The sequence below is a fragment of the Osmia bicornis genome, chromosome 1, assembly GCF_907164935.1.
Source record: "Osmia bicornis bicornis chromosome 1, iOsmBic2.1, whole genome shotgun sequence".
Lineage (NCBI taxonomy): Eukaryota > Metazoa > Arthropoda > Insecta > Hymenoptera > Megachilidae > Osmia > Osmia bicornis.
In genome coordinates, this window is record NC_060216.1 from 4,134,453 (window position 1) to 4,152,836 (window position 18,384).

An 18,384-nucleotide genomic window follows, 5' to 3' on the forward strand; every position below is an offset into this window, starting at 1 on the left:
AATAATAATAAAATAAATAAGCAATAATAATAGAATAAAGAACATCGAATCGACACCTCGGCTGCATATAAACGATGTGTGCGGACGCAGAATCGACACCTCGCCTCGCTTGGATATGCGCAATGTTTTGATTCGATCTCTCTGGCTTTTCGCCAACTTTTAACATCAATTTTAGCAAGTAATTACAATTCAAGCTATATCGTGTTTGGTATCATTTTAATCTGAAAAATCGCAACAATGCGCTAGTAAAAATTTTATTTTAAAATAGTCAAAAATAAAAAAGTTTTATAAATGAATTAGGATTAGTCACACCGATATGTTTCAGCTCTTCGCTTTGAATTCTTTGACCTCTCTCTCTCCTTTACTGTCTGTCCCTTTCTACGTTCACGCTTGGCTGGAAGCGCGCGTAAACATAGAATCGACACCTCGGCTGCAATGTGTGGATCGCAAATCACCCTTGCATTTATTGTGCTTTTACTGTACGTAATAATAAGAAAAACATGCAGTAGAAAAGAAAAGCAGGCATAGTAAAAGAACATACAGTAAAATCTCAATTACTGCATTTTGCTCAGGATTGAATGCGATTTGTAATTTATACACAGAAACAAAATACGAACACTAATATGTATATACAGGACACATTTCTTGAGCGAGTTCAGCTCGTCTTTGATGTGACAGCCGCGAATCGAGGCAGCGTACGGGGATAGAATCGCGTACTGGGATAGAATCGAAGCAGTCTATTTTTGACCCGTTTTCTTTTCACACATACATATCTGCACAATCGTCTCCGCTATTCGCAAGCTAACGCAGACACAAGCAGGCATGTCTCTGCTGCGATTCACGGCTGTATGCCTTTACCAGCACACCTGCAGTTGACCGCTCGGAAAAGATTTCTTTTCAATCATTGAAAAAGTCCAGGTTTGCGAAGTGTTCGATTGCAGAAAAAGTTCGGGAAACCTTGTTTTAGAATATCTCTTCAACGAGGGGCTGCAGGGTGGTATATCATTTTATGGAAAGTTGTAAACTAATGAAGAAACGAAGGGGTTCCGATAAACACGTGTTCGCCTTTCCCGAAGTAAACCCTGCTTGACCGCGCCGGTGACAGAAAGCAGACCTATTCAATTGTTAGAAACATTTTCTAAGCAGTTTTTCGAACAATTCACAATTGACTAGTCAGTTTCGTACACGTGTTTAGGAGGTCATGGGAACGTTTCGGACAATATTATGATGACACTATAGTATTTTGTTAGTGAAACAATATTTTTATGAAACATGTTTAGGAAATATGATGTAGTATAGAAAAAAAAATATATACAGGGTGTTCCGTAACTTGTGTAATTCTCGGAAGCGGGGGGTTGCTGGGGTGATTCTGAACAACATTTTCCTTTACCAAAATGTCGTTTGAAGCTTCGTTTTTGAGTTATTAAAGAAAAACACTGGCTAATCAGAGCGCGCGCTGAGCCACGGGAGAGTTGGCTTTTAACGGCGCTCGGTCGTGGTCGTGAACAAATGCATTGGCACAGCGTAGGTATCAAGGGAAGAGTGCGACAAATGTTACATCGTCTTAAATCAATAACAATGTGAAATCATTCGTTATTCATGAACAACCTGGCCTGCGGGGCCAAGGTTAAGGTGACGGCCGCTGTTTTTGGCGGCCTGGTAACCCTCTTCTTGCCATTATTGGCCAGGGCAGGGACAGGGGACAGCACCCTTCTTGGGGGTAGCCTTAGTTCCCTGCTGCTACTTCACTGGGGCCCCGGCCACCTGCTCCTTCTTTTGGGCCCTTTTGGCCTTGCGGCCCATCACCGTGGCCCAAGTTTCCCCCCGGGCGGCGAGGCGGGTCTCCTCTTGAATGCCCCGCATCCTCGCCTCCAGGGGAGACTCCTTTTTCCGTGCTTGGGGCGGCAGCGGAGCCCTCCCAGCCGGAAGGCCCTTGGCGCTCGTCGCCTTCGGTTTGCGGGCCACTACAGACCCCTCCTCCTTATTTCTTTTTTGGGGACGGGATTCCCCCGCCCCCTTTGGACACCAAGGCGCCCTTAAACTCCGCCTTGTTTTCGCCACCCTCAAGGTCGACCTTCTCCACCCTCTTGATCGTTGGCCCGGTCTTAGCAGGGGTAGGGGTGGGTGGAGGGACCTCCATCCATGAGGGCCCCGCAATAGGTTCCGGCCGGGGGACCTCCTCGTCGGGCCGACTCCTCTTCTTTACTGCTCCCGCCTGGTCTGAAAGGGGGGACGCCGGTCTCGCTGTCTTCTCGGCGCGTACCGAGGCCGCGAATGTTGGCGCTTCAGCGACCCCGAGGCGAGCCCTCACCTCCACCAATTCGCGACTGAGAGTGAGCAGCTGCTCCCCCTGCTTGTCAAGCTGCTCGTCGCGTAGTCGGAGCTGGCGCCTCAGCTCCACCACTTTTCAGCCGCACTGTCCGACGCTACTCTCTTCGCCAATTCAACGTTTATGGCTCTGATGCGCCGTGCGGCGAGCCGAAGGGCCGTCTGGCACGTACCCTTCAAGCCCTTGGATATGGAGGCAACCCGCTCGACATCCGCGGTAAGCTCGAGCGTCTGCGCCGCTTAGAGCCGTCATAGACTCGTAGCGGAGCTCCAGCTCGAGCTGCTCCTGCTCCAGCAGGGGGATGCTGCCCTTGCTTGGTGGGGTTGGAGGGAAAGAGCGATCTAACACTCTCTCCTCATCCGACATTTGGCCAACATAATCGACGGTGGTTGGCCGTCTCCCTGTTCTTCTGGGCCTGTTCAGCGAGGCGGCGGATGTATATGACTTGTCGGAGTCATCGTCGCTGTCAATACAGGCATGGGTTCCCCTCCCTGCTGCTGAGGAACCCCTCCTTCTGCGGGAGTTAGAACCTCCCCTTTTCGCCGGCTGAGGGCGGGGGACAGCGAAAAGGTTCGCGTTCCCCTCGGTGCTAACAAGCACCGCCTGCTCTTTATCCGTGTCCCATCCAGTTTCTTTTTGGTTTTGTTTTAGGTCTTCCATAATGTCCCCACGAGTGGGTCGGTCCGTGAGTCCACCCGGGCAGAGCCGCCTTACCCGGGTAAGGCTAGTACACCCGGGGGGTCGCCAGGTGCCCCGGGGATGGCCGCTAGAGACTGATGCACCCATCAGCCATGCCCGGCGCTTACTCCGGGCACGCCCTCCTCACCGCGCACCGCAGCTTGGGGCTAGGGATTTTTTATAAAGGTTGTCATCCTCGCGGGCCGGCCAATGAAGGTTATTGTCAATAAAGAGCTCTGGGGTGTTCATGAACACGCTCTGCCGTTCCGAAGCTTTCGTTTATACCGGCGACGTTATTGCGCGTAGCGCTTGAGTTATCTACCACCCAACTTAACCTCCCGCCGCGGAGACGGGCCGGAGCAATTACGCTCACGGCGAACCGATCATCGCACGGGGGAGAAGATCCGACACCAGACTCTTCGTCGGCGTGTAAGGAGTTTTATTCTAGGACGCTTTTACTTTAACAAGCTTACCTACGTGGTCCCAGCTCAACCCACGAGGCGCTTCACGTCCACAGCCAGAGCCCCGTTTGCCACCAGTAAACCGGTGCCCAGGCCACACCACGGGGTGGAGGGGTTGGCACATGTCACCGCTGGGGCTGGCTGCAAGGCCCCGAACGGCATCTTTGTGGCCCACTGGCCAATGAAGGCAAGCCCCCCGTTCCAGCGAGACGTGACCACTGGGTTACGGTATGATTGCTAGGGCACACCGGGTTCGCTACCCGCACCAGACCGCCGCGCAGCCTGGCCTCTGGAGAACTCAGCGACGCCGCAGCAACCTTTTCGCCTCTCCGACCCAGGCCTTACCGGCAAGGGAGGCCCTGCCAGGATCCGTAGATCTGCGAGGCTACTTCGACAGCAGCAAGCGCCCCCCTTTTAGTCGCCTCCTACGACAGGCAGGGATTACCGTGCCTGTATTCTATCCACCAGTCACAGGGGAGGTTTTGATGGGTTTTCCTTCCCTTGGTGTTTGGTCCGCGGGAGCTATTTTATTTCACTCCTACCCTCCATGCACTCCGAAAAGTGCATGGCGAGCATTCCCCTATCCGCCACCTGGGGACGCGCCACGTCGGGGTATCACCTCCCCGCCCAGCCAGTACACTTGGCCAGGTCCGTGGCCGACCTCACAACCTAACCTAACCTAACCTAACCTAACCTAACCTAACCTAACCTAATGTAACTCTTCGCCTCTGCTCCCTTATATGGGGCGGTTTCGGTGCCTTGGCTCCGTTGACTGCTTCGGTAAGGGTAGGTTAGGTTAGGTTAGGGTACGGAAGGAAGCGGAGAGGCGGGTGCGGAATAAGTCCCTGCCTGCCACGGATTCGTTGCCAGGGCCCTCCTCAGCAGCGGACCAGCCGGCATCATTTGTGGAGGCCAGAATGGCCCGAATTGTTGAGGAGCATCGGAGGACGGCGGATGGGACCTGGGTGACGCTGGTTGGCCGCCGCGCTAAAGCTGCGGAGAAGAAGGCAATAGCGGAGAAGAAGGCGGTAGCGGCCAAGGCTCCTCCCTCCCAGGGCTCCAAGGTGGTTGCCCAGAAGGGGCAGAAGAGAGGGGCGGCACCGGCGGTTAAGGGGCAAGGGGCCCAATCTGCCAGGCTGAAGGCCCTCCGCCCTCCTCGTACACCGGTGGTCACCATCAACCTAGCTCCCGGGGCTAAGATCTCATACGCCGAGGCCATGCTCATGGCCCGGGAGCGGGTCAAGTTGTAGGAGCTGGGCATCACGGCGTTGATGCCCAGAAGAGCTCGGACCGGTGGCTTGGTCCTCGAGATACCTGGGGAGGACAGGACGGACAAAGCGGCCAAGTTGGCTGACTGACTCCGCCAGGTGTTTAGCGGCACTGAGGCACTCGCCGAGATTGGCGTCGCTGCCGTTGCCGCGGGGATCCGGCGGCTGGGGCTTCAGCTAGCTCCCCACAAAACCGAGGCGATGTGGTTTTACTCGCCTCGGCATGGGGTTCCGCCACCGCCCCAGTCGGTGGTTCATGTGAGTGGAGTCGACGTCAAGGTGGGGAAGGGCCACAGGCACTTGGGCCTCCACCTGGACAGCCACTGGCGCTTCAGGGGCACTTCGGTCGTCTGGCCCCCCGGACTAGACAGGGCAAGCAATGCGCTTGCCCGTCTACTGTCCAATATCGGGGGGCCCAACGAGAAGGTTCGCCGTCTCTACGTGGGGATCGTGCGGAGCATGGCCCTTTATGGTGCGCCCATATGGGCGAACGCCCTGATGGATTCCCGGCGCAGCCAGCAACTGCTACGCCGGGCTGAGAGGAGGATAGCCATCAGGGTGATCAGAGGTTACCGCACGGTCCGCTACGAGGCGGCGATGACCCTGGCGGGGGTTGTTCCCTTCAAGTTCCAGGCGGAGGGTGACGCCAAAGTCTTCTGGCGTCTGCGTGCCCTTCGTCTGGACGGTACCCCGCCAGAAGAGATGACCGAAGCTATTGCTAGGATCAGGCGTCAGGCCCGGCAGAGATCCCTGGGTCGGTGGCGACGCGAGCTCGACGAGAGCGGCGCCACCGCCCAGCGCGTAGCCGGGGCGGTCCTTTCAGTGCTCAAGAAATGGAGGGACCGCGGCCACGGAAGGCTCACGTTTAGGACCACACAGGTGCTCACCGGACACGGTTGTTTCGGTGAGTTCCTGCACTGGATCCGGGCGGAGTGGACGGCAGCGTGCCATCACTGCGGGGCGGGGCGGGACACCGCGCAACATACCCTGGAGCACTGTCCAGCGTTTCCGCGGGCCCGTTACGCCCTGCGGTGTGAAGTTGGGGGTGATCTCACTTGTCAAAGAGATGCTCGCCGGCAAGAATCAGTGGAGGGCGGTGAGCGATTACTGCGAGACGGTCATCGCCCTGAAGGAGGAAGCGGAGCGGGGTCGGGAGAGAACCGACCCCACCCGCAGAAGAAGGAGGGGGCGTCGTCGGGGGAGACCCCCTGACGGCGTCACCTGAGGGAGATGGGGCGGTGGGCCGTGAAGATGCTACATACCAGGCACACCGCCCCCAACGGGGAGAAGAGGATGGGGGAGCAGCCGCTCCCCCTGAACAGGAGTTCTATGTGGGGGACACCAGTCACCCCCCGTAAGAGAAGGACCGGGGAGGGGCGACCGCCCCTCCCCCAACACCGTTCACCCCGCGAAATTTAGCGCGGCCGCAGGGCCGCAGGGGGCCGGGGCTGGGGCCTCGGTTCCTATTGCACGCGGCCCGAGGAGTGCCGTCATCGGGCGTGGCCCCCGTTGGCGGCGGAGTTTGGCACGTAGGGGGAGGGCCAAAGCTAGACCCTCCCCCGAACAAGGGGCGCCAACGCGCCATGGGTGTTGGGGCCCGGTGTTGTTCGTCAGAGGTCCCGGGGCCCTTCCCAACGCCCAGCGTAGGCCACCGTGGGGGTTTTGGCCGGTAAAAATCCGGCACTACCCTCGGCTCCTCCCCAGGGGAGCTGGGGGCGTCTTTCGAAGATTTCCTCCACGTAAAACAAAAAAAAAAAAAGGTTAGATGGGTCTCGGGGAAAGGAGCTCCGAAATCGGTTGACAGTGGAGAGGACTCGGATGAGTCCTTTGTATCCGCTGCCTCACTGGACCGCCCATCACGGAGGGGGGGGGGGGGGCGCGGAAGGCCAAGAAAAAGCTCCTCGTGGCGACGAGGGCTGAGGCGGGGGACAGTGACGAGGAGCGGATCCTTGACCGCTCTCGCCCTCCACCCGCCCCAAGCAAGGGCAGCATTCCCCTGCCGGAGCTGGAGCTGTTTGAGCTGGAACTCCGCTTCGAGCCAACGACGGCTCTGGCAGCGCGGACACTGGAGCTGACCGCGGACGTGGAGAGGGTTGCCTCCGTGTCCAAGGGGCTCAAAGGGACCTTCCAAAGGTCCCTCCAGCTGGCTGCCCGGCACATTAGGGCCATCAACGTGGAGATGGCCAAGAGAATGGCGCCGGACAGCGGAGTGGAGGAGGTTGCGGGGCTGAGGCTCCAGCTCCGCCAGCGGGAGGAGCATCTCGCCAAGCAGAGTGAGCAGCTGCTCACGCTGACTAAGCAGCTGGCGGATGTGCGAGCTCGACTGGTGGCGGTTGAGGCCCCCATCTTCACTGCCTCCGCCCGCGCCGAGAAGGCGGCTAGGCCGGCCCCCCCTGGCGGAGCAGGGAGGAATCAAGAAAAGGAGGCCGAAACAGGAGTTGACCATGCCCGAGCCAGTGGCTGGCGCTTCCTGGCTGGAGGTGGCGCCGCCTGCCCACATCCCTACCAAGAGGGCTGCCCCCGGTCCAACCAGGGGGGTGCCCAGGATTTCCCGGGCGGATGCGGTCGACCCTAACGGCGGGGACATAAGGGTGTGCATTGCTGCCCTTATGCAGCAGGTCTCCTCCCTCAGGGCAGAGTTTCTTGCGGCTCAGGGGGCAAGGTAGCTCCGGAGACGCAGGGAGATGGCGCTGGGGGTACCTGGGCCGCGCCCAAAACCAGGGCTGTTGGTGGGGCCAAGGCCGCTCCGAGGCCAAAGCCCGCTGTTAGGGGCCAGCCGGCAACCATGGCTCCGCGCCTCCCGAAGGAGCAGGCGAAGAAGGAGTCGCCCCTGGAGGCGAGGATGCGGGACATCCAACAGGAGACCCGCCTTGCCGCACAGGGGGAAACTTGGGCCACGGTGGTGGGCCGCAAGGCCAGAAGGGCCCAAAAGAAGGAGGAGGTGGCCGGGGCCCCAGTGAAGTAGCAGCAGGGAACTAAGGCTACCCCCAAGAAGGGTGCTGTCACCTGTCCCTGCCCTGGCCAATAATGGCAAGAAGAGGGTTACCAGGCCGCCAAAAACAGCGGCCGTCACCTTAACCTTGGCCCCGCAGGTCAGGGCCACATATGCCGAGGTGATGGTCACCGCCCGGGAAAAGGTCGATCTCAAAACTATTGGGATCACCGAGATTCGACCTCGCCGGGCGGTAACGGGCGGCGCCAGGAGAGGACGGAGAAGGCGGCCGCTTTGGCGGGCCGCCTCCTGGAGGTATTCGGGGGCACCGAGGTCCGGGTGTCTCTCCCCATGAAAATGGGCGAGATGAGGCTCTCTGGCCTGGATGACTCGGTGTCCTCGAAGGATGTTGCGGCGGCTTTGGCCGCTGTGGGAGGCTGTTCCCCAGCCGATCAGGATCTCCCCGGCCAGGCTGGGGACTGTATGGGCAAAGTACCCGCTGACGGCGCTGACCAAAATAGCCGCCTCCGGGAGGATCCTGGTTGGTTGGTCGTCGGACTGGGTCGAGGCGCTGCCGGTGCGGCCTTTGCAGTGTTTCCGCTGCCTCGAAAAAGGCCATGTAAGGCAGCGGTGCACGTGCGTGGTGGATCGGTCCGATCGCTGCTATGTTTGCGGCGAGTCGGGCCATAAGGCCGCCACATGCAGCGCCACCCCGCGGTGCCCCTTGTACACCAACCTGGGGCGACCAGCGGGGCACCGGTTGGGGGCGAAGTCGTGCGCCCCCAAGTCCCGGAGGCCCGATAAGGAGAAGGACTCCGTCCAGGGGGGAGTAGCACCCCCCAACAGGCGTAGCAGCAGCCAGCTAAGGCTGCTGCGCGTAAGAAGAAGAGGGGTGGCAGGTCCGCCACCCCAAAAGAAGGTGAGACCGTGGAGGCGGCCCCTCCCTCCATAAAGCAATGAGGCCCAAAGGGCCCATAATACAGGGCAACCTGAACCACTCGGCCAGGGCGCAAGATCTTCTTCTGCATCACCTGGCCGAGTTGAAAATTGGGCTGGCTGTGGCCGCGGAGCCGTATCGAGTCCCGGACAGACACGACTGGTTTGGGGACGACGATGTCTCCGTGGCAGTGATTGGCACTGCCTTTGCCCCGCCCCCTATGCTAATAGAACGGGGGCGGGGGTTTGTGGCGGTGCTCTGGTACGAAACCGCGGTGGTGGGCGTCTATTGCCCGCCCAGTTGGCCCCTCGCGGCGTTCGAAGAGTGTTCAGGCCGGGTGGGAGACGTAGTCTCCCGTTGCTACCCTCGACCGGCACTCGTCCTGCGGGATTTCAACTCCCATGCCCAATCCTGGGGGTCCCCGAGGACTGACGCGAGGGATGAGGCGGTACTCGAGTGGGCGGCGGAATTCGATTTCCGACTGTTGAACTGAGCTCGGTCAGCACCTGCGTGCGCGCACGGGGGGAATCGATAGTTGACCTATCGTTCGCGACTCCCTCGGCCGCACGCATGGTGCAGAGTTGGAAGGTGGTCGAGGAGGCGGAGACGCTTAGCGATCATCGCTACATCCGCCTCGGATTCTCCACCCCCGAACGTCGCCCGCCGAGCGGCCCACCGCTGCTGCGATGGGCGCTGAAGAGGCTTGACAGGGACGCGTTGATGGCCGCAGCCCTCGCTGTGACCTGACCGCAGCAACCGGTCGGTCCGGTCGCGGACATAGGGGAGGAGGTTAAATGGTTCCGGGGCACGATGAAGGCGATCTGTGACGTCGTCATGCCGCGGGCCAAATGCCTCCCCAGACGGGCCACCTACTGGTGGTCGGGCGAAATCGCCGACATTCGGCAGAACTGCAACGTCGCCCGACGTCAGTGGCAAAGGGCCCGTCGGAGAAGGAACCGCGACCCAGCGGGGGAAGATGAGCTGTACGGGTGCTACAGAGTGTTAGCGGTAGCCCTGCAGCTGGCCATCAGAGAGGCCAAATCCTGGGTGTGGTAAGAGTTCCTCGGCTCTCTCAACGACGATCCGTGGGTGCGCCCTTATATGTGGGCAATGGGCAAGCTGAGGCCCTGGGCGCCCCCCGTGACGGAGAGCCTCGACCCCCAGTTTTTGGGTCAGGTGGTGGACCCCTGGCCCCCGCCGGTCCAAGTGGAATGGATCGACGACATGGAGGTCACAGAGGGGGAGTTGGCCGAGGCCATCAGACGCATGGGGGCTCGGAACACCGCTCTGGGCCCCGACGGCGTTCCCGGCCGAGCCTGGGTATTGGCCCTGCGCGTCCTTGGACCGCGATTGAGGCGCCTTTTCAGCGCCTGTCTTAAGGAAGGTGTGTTTCCCTCTGCATGGAAGGTTGGACGACTGGTCCTGCTAAGAAAGGAAGGACGGCCCGCGGAGTATCCCTCCGCGTACCGGCCCATAGTTTTGCTCGACGAGGTCGCGAAGCATTTAGAAAGCGTTATAACTGACTGCCTCGCCGAGCACCTGTCCCGGGAAGGCCCTGATCTGGCCGGATCGCAGTACGGTTTTAGACGGAGGTGCAGCACCATCGATGCGATCGACTCGCTGCGCTCCCAATGCGACTCGGCCACTTCCCAGGGCGGGGTGGCGTTGGGCGTTTCACTCGACATAGTGAACGCCTTTAGCACCCTGCCCCATGGGGTGATAATGGGGGCACTCGCTGAACATGAAGTGCCCCCAGTACTGAGAAGGATGATCGGGGACTACCTACGGGATAGATTCATCGAGTATGTGGGCCGGGACGGACGTGTCTATCGGAGGGACGTCGATGAGGGTGTACCCCAGGGGTCTCGTTTGGGGCCGCCATTGTGGAACGTGGGGTACAACTCAGCTTTGCGGGTCGTGGTCTCGGACGGTGTAAGCATTACGTGTTTTGCAGATGACACACACCTGTTTGCCACCGACCGGGACTGGAGCAGGACCAGTCGTCTCGCGGAAATTGGCGTGGCTGCCGTCGCAGCGGCGATCCAGAGGCTGGGGCTACAGATAGCGCCCCACAAGACCGAGGCAATGGGGTTTTACACGCCTCGGCGTGGGGTTGCTCCGCCGCCCCAGTCTTGGATCCGGGTAGGTGACACCAGGGTTCAGGTGGGTGAAGGGTTCAAGTATCTTGGCCTCCACCTGGACAGCCACTGGCACTTCGAAAGGCATTACGACCGTCTTGCCCCCTCAAATTAGACGTAGTAGCAAACGCCCTTGGGCGGGTGCTGCCCAATATCGGGGGGCCGAGCGAGAAGGTTGGCCGCCTTTATACGGGGATCGTGCGAAGCGTGGCCTTTATGGGGTGCGCATATGGGCCGAGGCCCTGATGGTGTCTCGCCGTAGCCAAGTTGTGCTGCGGCGAGTGGAAAGGAGGATGGCCATCAGGGTCGTGAGGGGATACTGCACGGTCTCCCACGCGGCGGCGATGACTCTGGCGGGTCTCGTACCTTTCAAGTACGAGGCGGAGGCCTGCGCCACGATTTCCTGGCGCTTGCGCGGCCTCCGCAAGGCTGGAGAAGACCCGCTAGAGCAGGCGGTCGAACGGGAATGGAGGTGCCAGGCCCGTCAGGATGCCCTGGACCGGTGGCGCCGCTGGCCAGCGAGCAGTCGGGGCGGTCCTGCACGTCATCAAGAAATGGCGGGACCGCGGCTTTCGTCGCATCACCTTCCGGACCACACAGGTGCTCACCGGGCATGGTTGCTTCGGTGACTTCCTGTGCCGGATTCGTAGCGAGGCGACGGCTATATGCCACCACTGCGGGCGGGGCGGGACTCCGCGCAACACACACTGGAGCACTGTCTAGTGTTTGCGAGGGCCCGTCACGCCCTCCGGTGCGAGTTGGGGGTGGATCTCTCGCCGACGAGCGTGGTGAGAAATATGCTCGCCGGCGAGGTTCAGTGGAGGGCGATGAACTCCTTCTGTGAGGAGGTCATCGCCTTGAAGGAGGACCCCGCCCGCAGGAGACGGCGCCGTCGGGGGAGGCCGGGGCGGTGGGCCTTGATAATCCTCTCCACCGCCCCTGACAGGATGAGGGGGGAGCTTCGGATTTCCCCCCAAGGTAGATGTAGTGGGGGGAGGCTCCGGCCTCCCTCAAGGGGATTGGATGGGAGGGAGGAGCTTGCCCCTCTCCTCCATCGCAGATCGGCGGCTCCTAGTGGAGCCGCTGGGCCGTAGGTGGCCGGGGCCGGGGCCCTGGTCGTCATTGCACGCGGCTCGAGGAGTAGCCGGCGTCGGGTGTGACCCCCGGCATCGGCGGAGATGGCACTAAGGAGGAGGGTCAAAGGTTAGATCCTCCCCCGAGATGGGGTGCTATGCGCTAAGGGTGGGGGAGTCCCGGTGTTGTTCGTTAGAGGTACGGAGCCCTCACCACAGCCCTGTGCAGGTCACCGTGGGGGTTTTAACCGGTAAAAATCCGGCACTACCCCCGGCCCTTCCCCAGGGGCGCTGGGTGTGTCTTTGGAAGATTTCCGCCACGAAAAAAAAAACAAAAAAAGGTTAGGTTAGGGTAGGTTTTTTCACATTTTTATTCATTTTTTTAATATTTTTTCACTTTTTTTTTCTTAATATGCTCACTGAGATCAGTGCAGAAACCACTTTTTGGACGATTTTAGTTTTTGACCTCTACCGTGGCGGCGGGTGGGAGTTAAGAGATGGGATGACCACCGTTGGAATCGCCATCTCAAGGGCTATCTATGGTAAAAAAATCAGGTCGATCTGAGGTTACCCCGTAAACCATAACTCAACCGTAGTTTTATTTATTTCGCGGTAATCAACGCATAATCTGGTCTCACCATTTTTCTTTCGAACCAGGACGATCGGACTTGCATATTCGGAATCGCTCGGGCTAATAACCCCATCGCTCTTTAGTTCTTCTAAAATTACGCGTTCTAATACGATAGTATTCCCGAACGCTACTTTCACTGACGAATTCACTGTCGAATGCTGTCCGGCATTACCCCGAACGACAATGTCGTGTTGACCGAGCCAACGCAAACATTCTCCCTAAACGGTCCCAGTATAACAACCTTCGACCCGTTAATTCCGCGTAGATCGTAGCCTTCAGTCGGTACGGGAATACGCGAGCAAATCGGCACGTAACTGCTTTTAATAAGACTCACGGGCGACCTCGTGTCGACTAAGGGTACGTTTATGTTGGAGCGTCGATAAACGATAAGAGCGTCGGTCATAGCAATGTGAAGTTGTCTTATTATCAGAGCTCTACTATAAACAAACCAGAGATATTTTTTCGCAGCTATGATCGACGCTCTTATCGTTTAACGACGCTCCAACATAAAGGTACCCTAACGCGGTAATTTTAACTAGTACCGCGATCATCTGGAACGGTATACGTCACCGGTAGTTGGTATGGCTCCGTCGTTGACGAAGACTGCACCAGATTTGCAGTGTCATTCGGAGTCCTCTTCTTCGGGCAATCCTTAATCCGGTGGTCGAGACTCCGGCACTCGAAGCATGATCCTACTTCTCGCCGGAGCCGGGGACAGTCCGCGGGACGGTGTCCTAGTCGAAAACGGTTGGTACATTGTTCGGCGCTTCCGTGCGGCGGGTCCCAATGTCCTTCCTTTCCTGGCGGGTCCCGATGTCCTTCTTCTCCTGGCGGGTTCGCTCGCTTGAATCCTGATATCCCGGCTGAAGCGCAATTTTACGAAACGCTTCTAATGATTGTGCCTTAGTCATAAAATTTTGAATGCGCGCCTGGTTGCGCAGCCACCCATTCGAGATGCCATCAAGTAGATAGTCCGTGATTTCACTTTCATCGATGGGCTCTCTATTAGCCAAAATGACTTTGTCGTGAAAATAATCAGCAAATACTTCTGAGTAGAGCCACGTCCGAGTAGAGCTTGGTCGATGATCGAACATTTCACTCATCTCGTCAAGTAGTTCTGGCACGAACAATTCAAGGTGTTCGGCCCGGGAATGGAACCACCTCGATGCTTTTCTCTTCAGCCTGGTCCCGATTAAGATCTTTGTGGCATCATCGTCGAGGAAACACGTACGTTGAAGCATCTCGACTTGTTTACGCCACTTCAAGAACGCATCGTTCGCTCCAGTAAATTCGCTCAAGAGACCGGCGATGTTGTTGATGTTCATGTTCGAATTTGTCCTTCGGCTACTGGCGAAGCACGTGGAGGACACTTCGCGAGAAGTATTCTCTCTCCGGAGTAACTGAATTTCGCGTTCCAATAATTCCTTTTCTCGCCTTAAACGCTCTAATTCGCGGCGAGTTATATCAGGTATTTCGTTTCTCGTGGGAGCCGCTTCTTCCAATGTCGAGGGAATGTTTTCCGACAATTCCTGATCCGGCGATACGTTAATGTAATCGGTGATATTTTCCCAAATATCGGTTTGAAGTTCAGTTAATCTCTGGATTAATTCAGCCTTTGTTCCACTTGTAGGTAAGCCGAATTGTTTAGCGACCTCCTTCAATGTTGCCACCGTGTAATTAGTAGGTTCCTTCGTCGCCATCTTAGAACCGTTAACAGCCGATCGCACAAACGAAATAGACCACAGTTGCAATAAAACCACAAATAACGGCAACAAGTCTATTATAATAATGAAGCGAACACAGTTCGGTCTTTCCAACTGATGACACGGGACACGAAACTCACAAAATTCGAACGGCGCGGAACGGTAACGGTGGCAATCACGACAGAACAAAGTTCAAACGGTTACATGCACCACGTTTTAAAACTGTAGCAAAACAACGCGATCGCGCGACGGATTCCGTAACCCCACACTTAGACTGTAGGAGGCTGTAAAGAGCGAAAATAATGAAACGATTAGATCTATTTGACCCCGCCGTCGTCAAGCAACTGAACTAATTACCGTGTCCGTATATTTGTACGAAAAACCTTATGCGAGGACACGGGAAGTAAGATGTCAACAAACATACATCTAACATAGATACGTATATATATATATATGTACACGTACATCTGCTAATGGCTGTCCATAGCCGATATTCGAATATCGTATGCCTACAATAGTAAGTACATTTCAACCTTTTCGGAGGCGGCGCACAGTTAAAAAATTTTGTCCATTCAATACCATGCAAAAACTCGAGAAAGTAGAACAAATAGGCAATTGATTCAAACTTACCTGAAAATTCGAAATCTTGACTAGTTAACCTTCCAAAAATGACTAATATCCTTACTATCTTTGTCCAAACTTTCTTGAGAGATACTTGGCCAAATTCGATATTATCTATCAAACAATGGTGTATATGCTGAACCTTATTATAATGATTGAAAATTAATTACGATCACTATTGCAGTGGAAAAAAACTTCAAACCTATATAAACACAAACAATTTCGAATCTGGCCAAGTATCTCTCAAGAAAGTTTGGACAAAGGTAGTAATAAAAAAAATCCCCCATTAATAAGGACAAATAAAAAACTTGTAGGTGGACGTATCAAAATAGCGCATGCCTTGGCTGGAATTCTTAAATATCACTACTTTCATAGGCACATTATTTTGTGGGAGGCATCCTGAACTTGGCCTTTTTTTTAATGTGAGTTTTTTTGTTGGGATATCAGTCATTTTTGGAATGCACGTTGTTCCAAACATCCTTCTGCAGGCTCAGTAGGTTGCAATTGCCTTTTGTGCCTAGATATTTCGCTGAGTGGATAAACCGATCTCCACCCCGAACAATGAGGGGGCCTTGAAATCAAAGCACCTTTTCCTCGGGAATAGTATCATCTCCGTCTTGGTAGGATTTACCTTGAGTTTATGTGATAGGCACCATTTTTGCACGAGTGTGAGTGCTTGCTGCAGTCTCCTCGCTATGTAGTCCGGGTGTCTGCTCTTGAACGATATGCAAATGTCATCCGCATACCCTAGCACCAGGAAACCTTCCTCACTGAGCCTGCGGAGTAGCCCGTCCACCACAAGGGTCCACAGCAGATAGGACTCCCCCCTCCGGGCAGCCCCTTGCGATGCGTGCCCTCAACGAAGACCCGTCGGAGGAGGTTATTATGGTCCTGGTTCGCAGCATGTTGTTGATCCAGGTAACCATACCTGGAATTGTTCCTCCGGTACCAGCTCCGAGCCTGGGAAGTGCAACTCCACGAGGTGTCTTAATGTCTGCATCGAGTCTGCTGTGACACCTCCATTTGGAAGTTTCAGACCTTCCGGTTTTTGCGGAGGCCCGGATATGAATACCTTCCGAAGCCTGGCTACTAACGGTAGGGCCTCGGTCTCTTGGCAGAAGTATTTCTAGGTCTCCCTTTTAGACGCTCTGATCATTTTCTTGTAAGCTTTCTGAGCCTCTTTATAAGAGCCCCAAGCTTCTTCTGTGTTCGCCTTCGTGGCTTTATTCAGTAGCTTCCGGGTCCTGGCTCTATTCAGCTCTGTTCAGCTCGTTGTTCCACAAGGGAACCCTTCTGCTCTCCCTCCTTTGTTTTAGTGGACAGGACCTTTCGTCGGAGCCGATGATCGCGGTCTGTAGTCTCGCGACCTCGGTCTCGACCCCCTCCGTGGTCCTTGGTTTCATGCAGTGCCCCCTCAGCTCTTCCCTTAGGCTCTTTCGGTATTAAGGCCAACAGGTGATCCTAGGGTTCCTGTATGTTTCCGAGGCCCTTAGGTCCGAATCTGTCGATAGCTTGAAAGTGATTAGCCTGTGATCAGAGAGTGTAGCCTCCTCATCTACACGACAATCTCGTATAGCTTGGGCCACCTTTGCGGAGCCCAGCGTAATGTCAAGTACCTCCTGTCGCCTAGAGGTAATAAAGGTTGGGCTGGAGCCTCTGTTTAGAATCTCCAGGTCCGTGGTTGAGAGGTATTCCAATAACACCTCGCCTCTCCTATTTATATTGCTGCTGCCCCAGACGATGTGGTGCGCATTTGCATCGCTCCCAATCACTAGTTGCAGCCCTTTGACCTCGCAGTAGTCAACCAGGTCTCTGAGTTCCCTCGTAGACGGGGGTCCCTCAGAGTCGTAGGGCAGGTAGGTCGAGCAAATCACAAGATTCGCCCCGCTGCTTCCCGCCCCGCTGCTTCCCGCCCCGACTGGCAATAAGACTGCTGCTTGGTCTCTTGTACAGAACTCTGTCAATTTCGTTGCCCTGAGCCCTCTTTTCACGTAGACGCATGCTCTGAGTCCATTCTCCAAGTCCCCATGGAAGATGGAACCTTGTTTCCGATCTAGCCCCCCTACTTGCCCTTGGGTTATCCAGGGTTCTTATATTAGGGCTATATCTGTGTGCTAGTGCTCGTCTGTGTGCTGCGCCGCAAGGCGCCAACGAAGCAGGTCCGTGGCCGCTTTGCAGTGCTGCAAGCTGATCTGCGAGATTGAGAGGCATCCTGCAGCCATAGGGACTGCAGTGTTACCTCCTCTCGTGCGTATCGCGTTGGTGTTTAGTGTGCCGTTGGTTCGGCCCATCTATTTACACCTCGCTTTTGCTGAGAGAATGGTCCTTTGGACCCCACTCCGAGTCTCCGACAGACCCACCCTGCCCATCGCTTGGGCTCTTAACGGCCTGAGCCTGGGTCCCTTCCCAGAGAACCCCTGGCCGCCTTTTCCTGTTTGTGGGGCCCTTGGGGCCTCCGGTCCTGGGATTCTAGTCCCCGTAATTACGACCGGGCCGTTTGACCCTTCTGCTGCCACCGCGGTCTTTGCGGCGGCCTCTGCGGTCTCGGCGTCTCTCTTGTCCGTGAAGTCACTGTCGCGAGAGGGACGACCCCGGTGCCCGCGGACACGGATACTCCCACCGTGTCCCGGGCCACGCTGTCCCCCCCACTCGCCGTGGCCTCTGTGGTCTTAGAGCTGCCCTCCTTGGCTGGGCCCTCGTTTGCCGCTGGTTCCTCGCGGCCCCCGTTGGTCCTTGCACAGGGCTCCCTGAAGAGCACCCTGCCTAGCCCAACGTGAGCCACGTAGCCCCAGCTTCTGAGGGCCCGAAGGGACGACCAGTTGGACTGATCTCGTCTCCTCTCTCCGGTCCCACGGCCTCCAATGCTGAGTGTTGAGGCCCGGGTTCTGCCTTTTAGGACGGCTCAAAATTAGTCCCGTTCCGCAGGTGGTCTAGGGATGACCGTAATCAATTTGTGCAGCCTAGGAAGGCACTCTCTATCCAGTAATTGGAGAGCAGCGCCTTCCCAGGACCTCACCCTGATCACTGTACTTCTCAGCCATTCCCTGGCCTTGTCGTCCGAACAGGTGACCCATATTACCCCCTGTTCATGCTTGTTTCCCTCGAAGCGGGGGACCTCTTTACCGGCTGGTATAGCGTCCAATTCCGCCTCGAGAGTTTTTAATACAAGATCCCCCTGCTCCGTCGTCAGGGTAGTCTCGGGGTAGCCTGAAGGTGCCACCCTCCTGCCCGCGACGAGCGCCTCCCTGAAGCTTGACGGGGCAAGGAAGATTTTGCCCCTTTTCGCTAAGTGGTCAGTCGGGGAGCTGTCCGCCGGCCGTGCCCTTTTATGTCCCGCGGTTGCTACTCCCCGCCCTGTCCCTCCAGCTTGTCGTGGTTACGCGACTTGCTCACGATTTGGGCTCGTCCTGTCCCCTGATGGGTCCCCTTCACGCTCCGATCGTCCTCCTATCCGTCACCTGGAGAGGCGCTCGGTTGGGGCTCAGCTTGGTACGACCTAGGTCGACCTGGTCTCTCTCGCCCCTTGCGGGGATTGGGCAACTCCGAGTCGAAACGCACTAAAAAAGTGTAAAATAATTTCTATTTCATTTATACCAATATTCCATAGCTATTA

General features: G+C 56.7%; 1 protein-coding gene across 1 annotated transcript; it reads right to left on the reverse strand.

The window, feature by feature from the left end:
- Nucleotides 1–16,213: 16,213 nt before the first annotated feature.
- LOC114881222 lies at nt 16,214–17,845 on the reverse strand. The gene is made up of 2 exons (XM_029197927.2): nt 17,788–17,845; nt 16,214–16,842 (listed from the first exon to the last, which is right to left on the reverse strand). The coding sequence occupies exons 1-2, from the start codon at nt 17,843–17,845 to the stop codon at nt 16,214–16,216; spliced, it is 687 nt and encodes a 228-aa protein (XP_029053760.2).
- Between the last annotated feature and the right edge of the window lie 539 nt (nt 17,846–18,384).

Excerpts from the sequence above, each read along its gene's own strand:
- LOC114881222 (XM_029197927.2), bottom strand. The coding sequence starts at position 17,845 with ATGGGTCACCTGTTCGGACGACAAGGCCAGGGAATGGCTGAGAAGTAC. Across the intron at positions 16,843-17,787 it reads TGAGAAGTACAGTGATCAGG|GGCAAGTAGGGGGGCTAGAT; the intron begins GTGAGGTCCTGG and ends GGATAACCCAAG.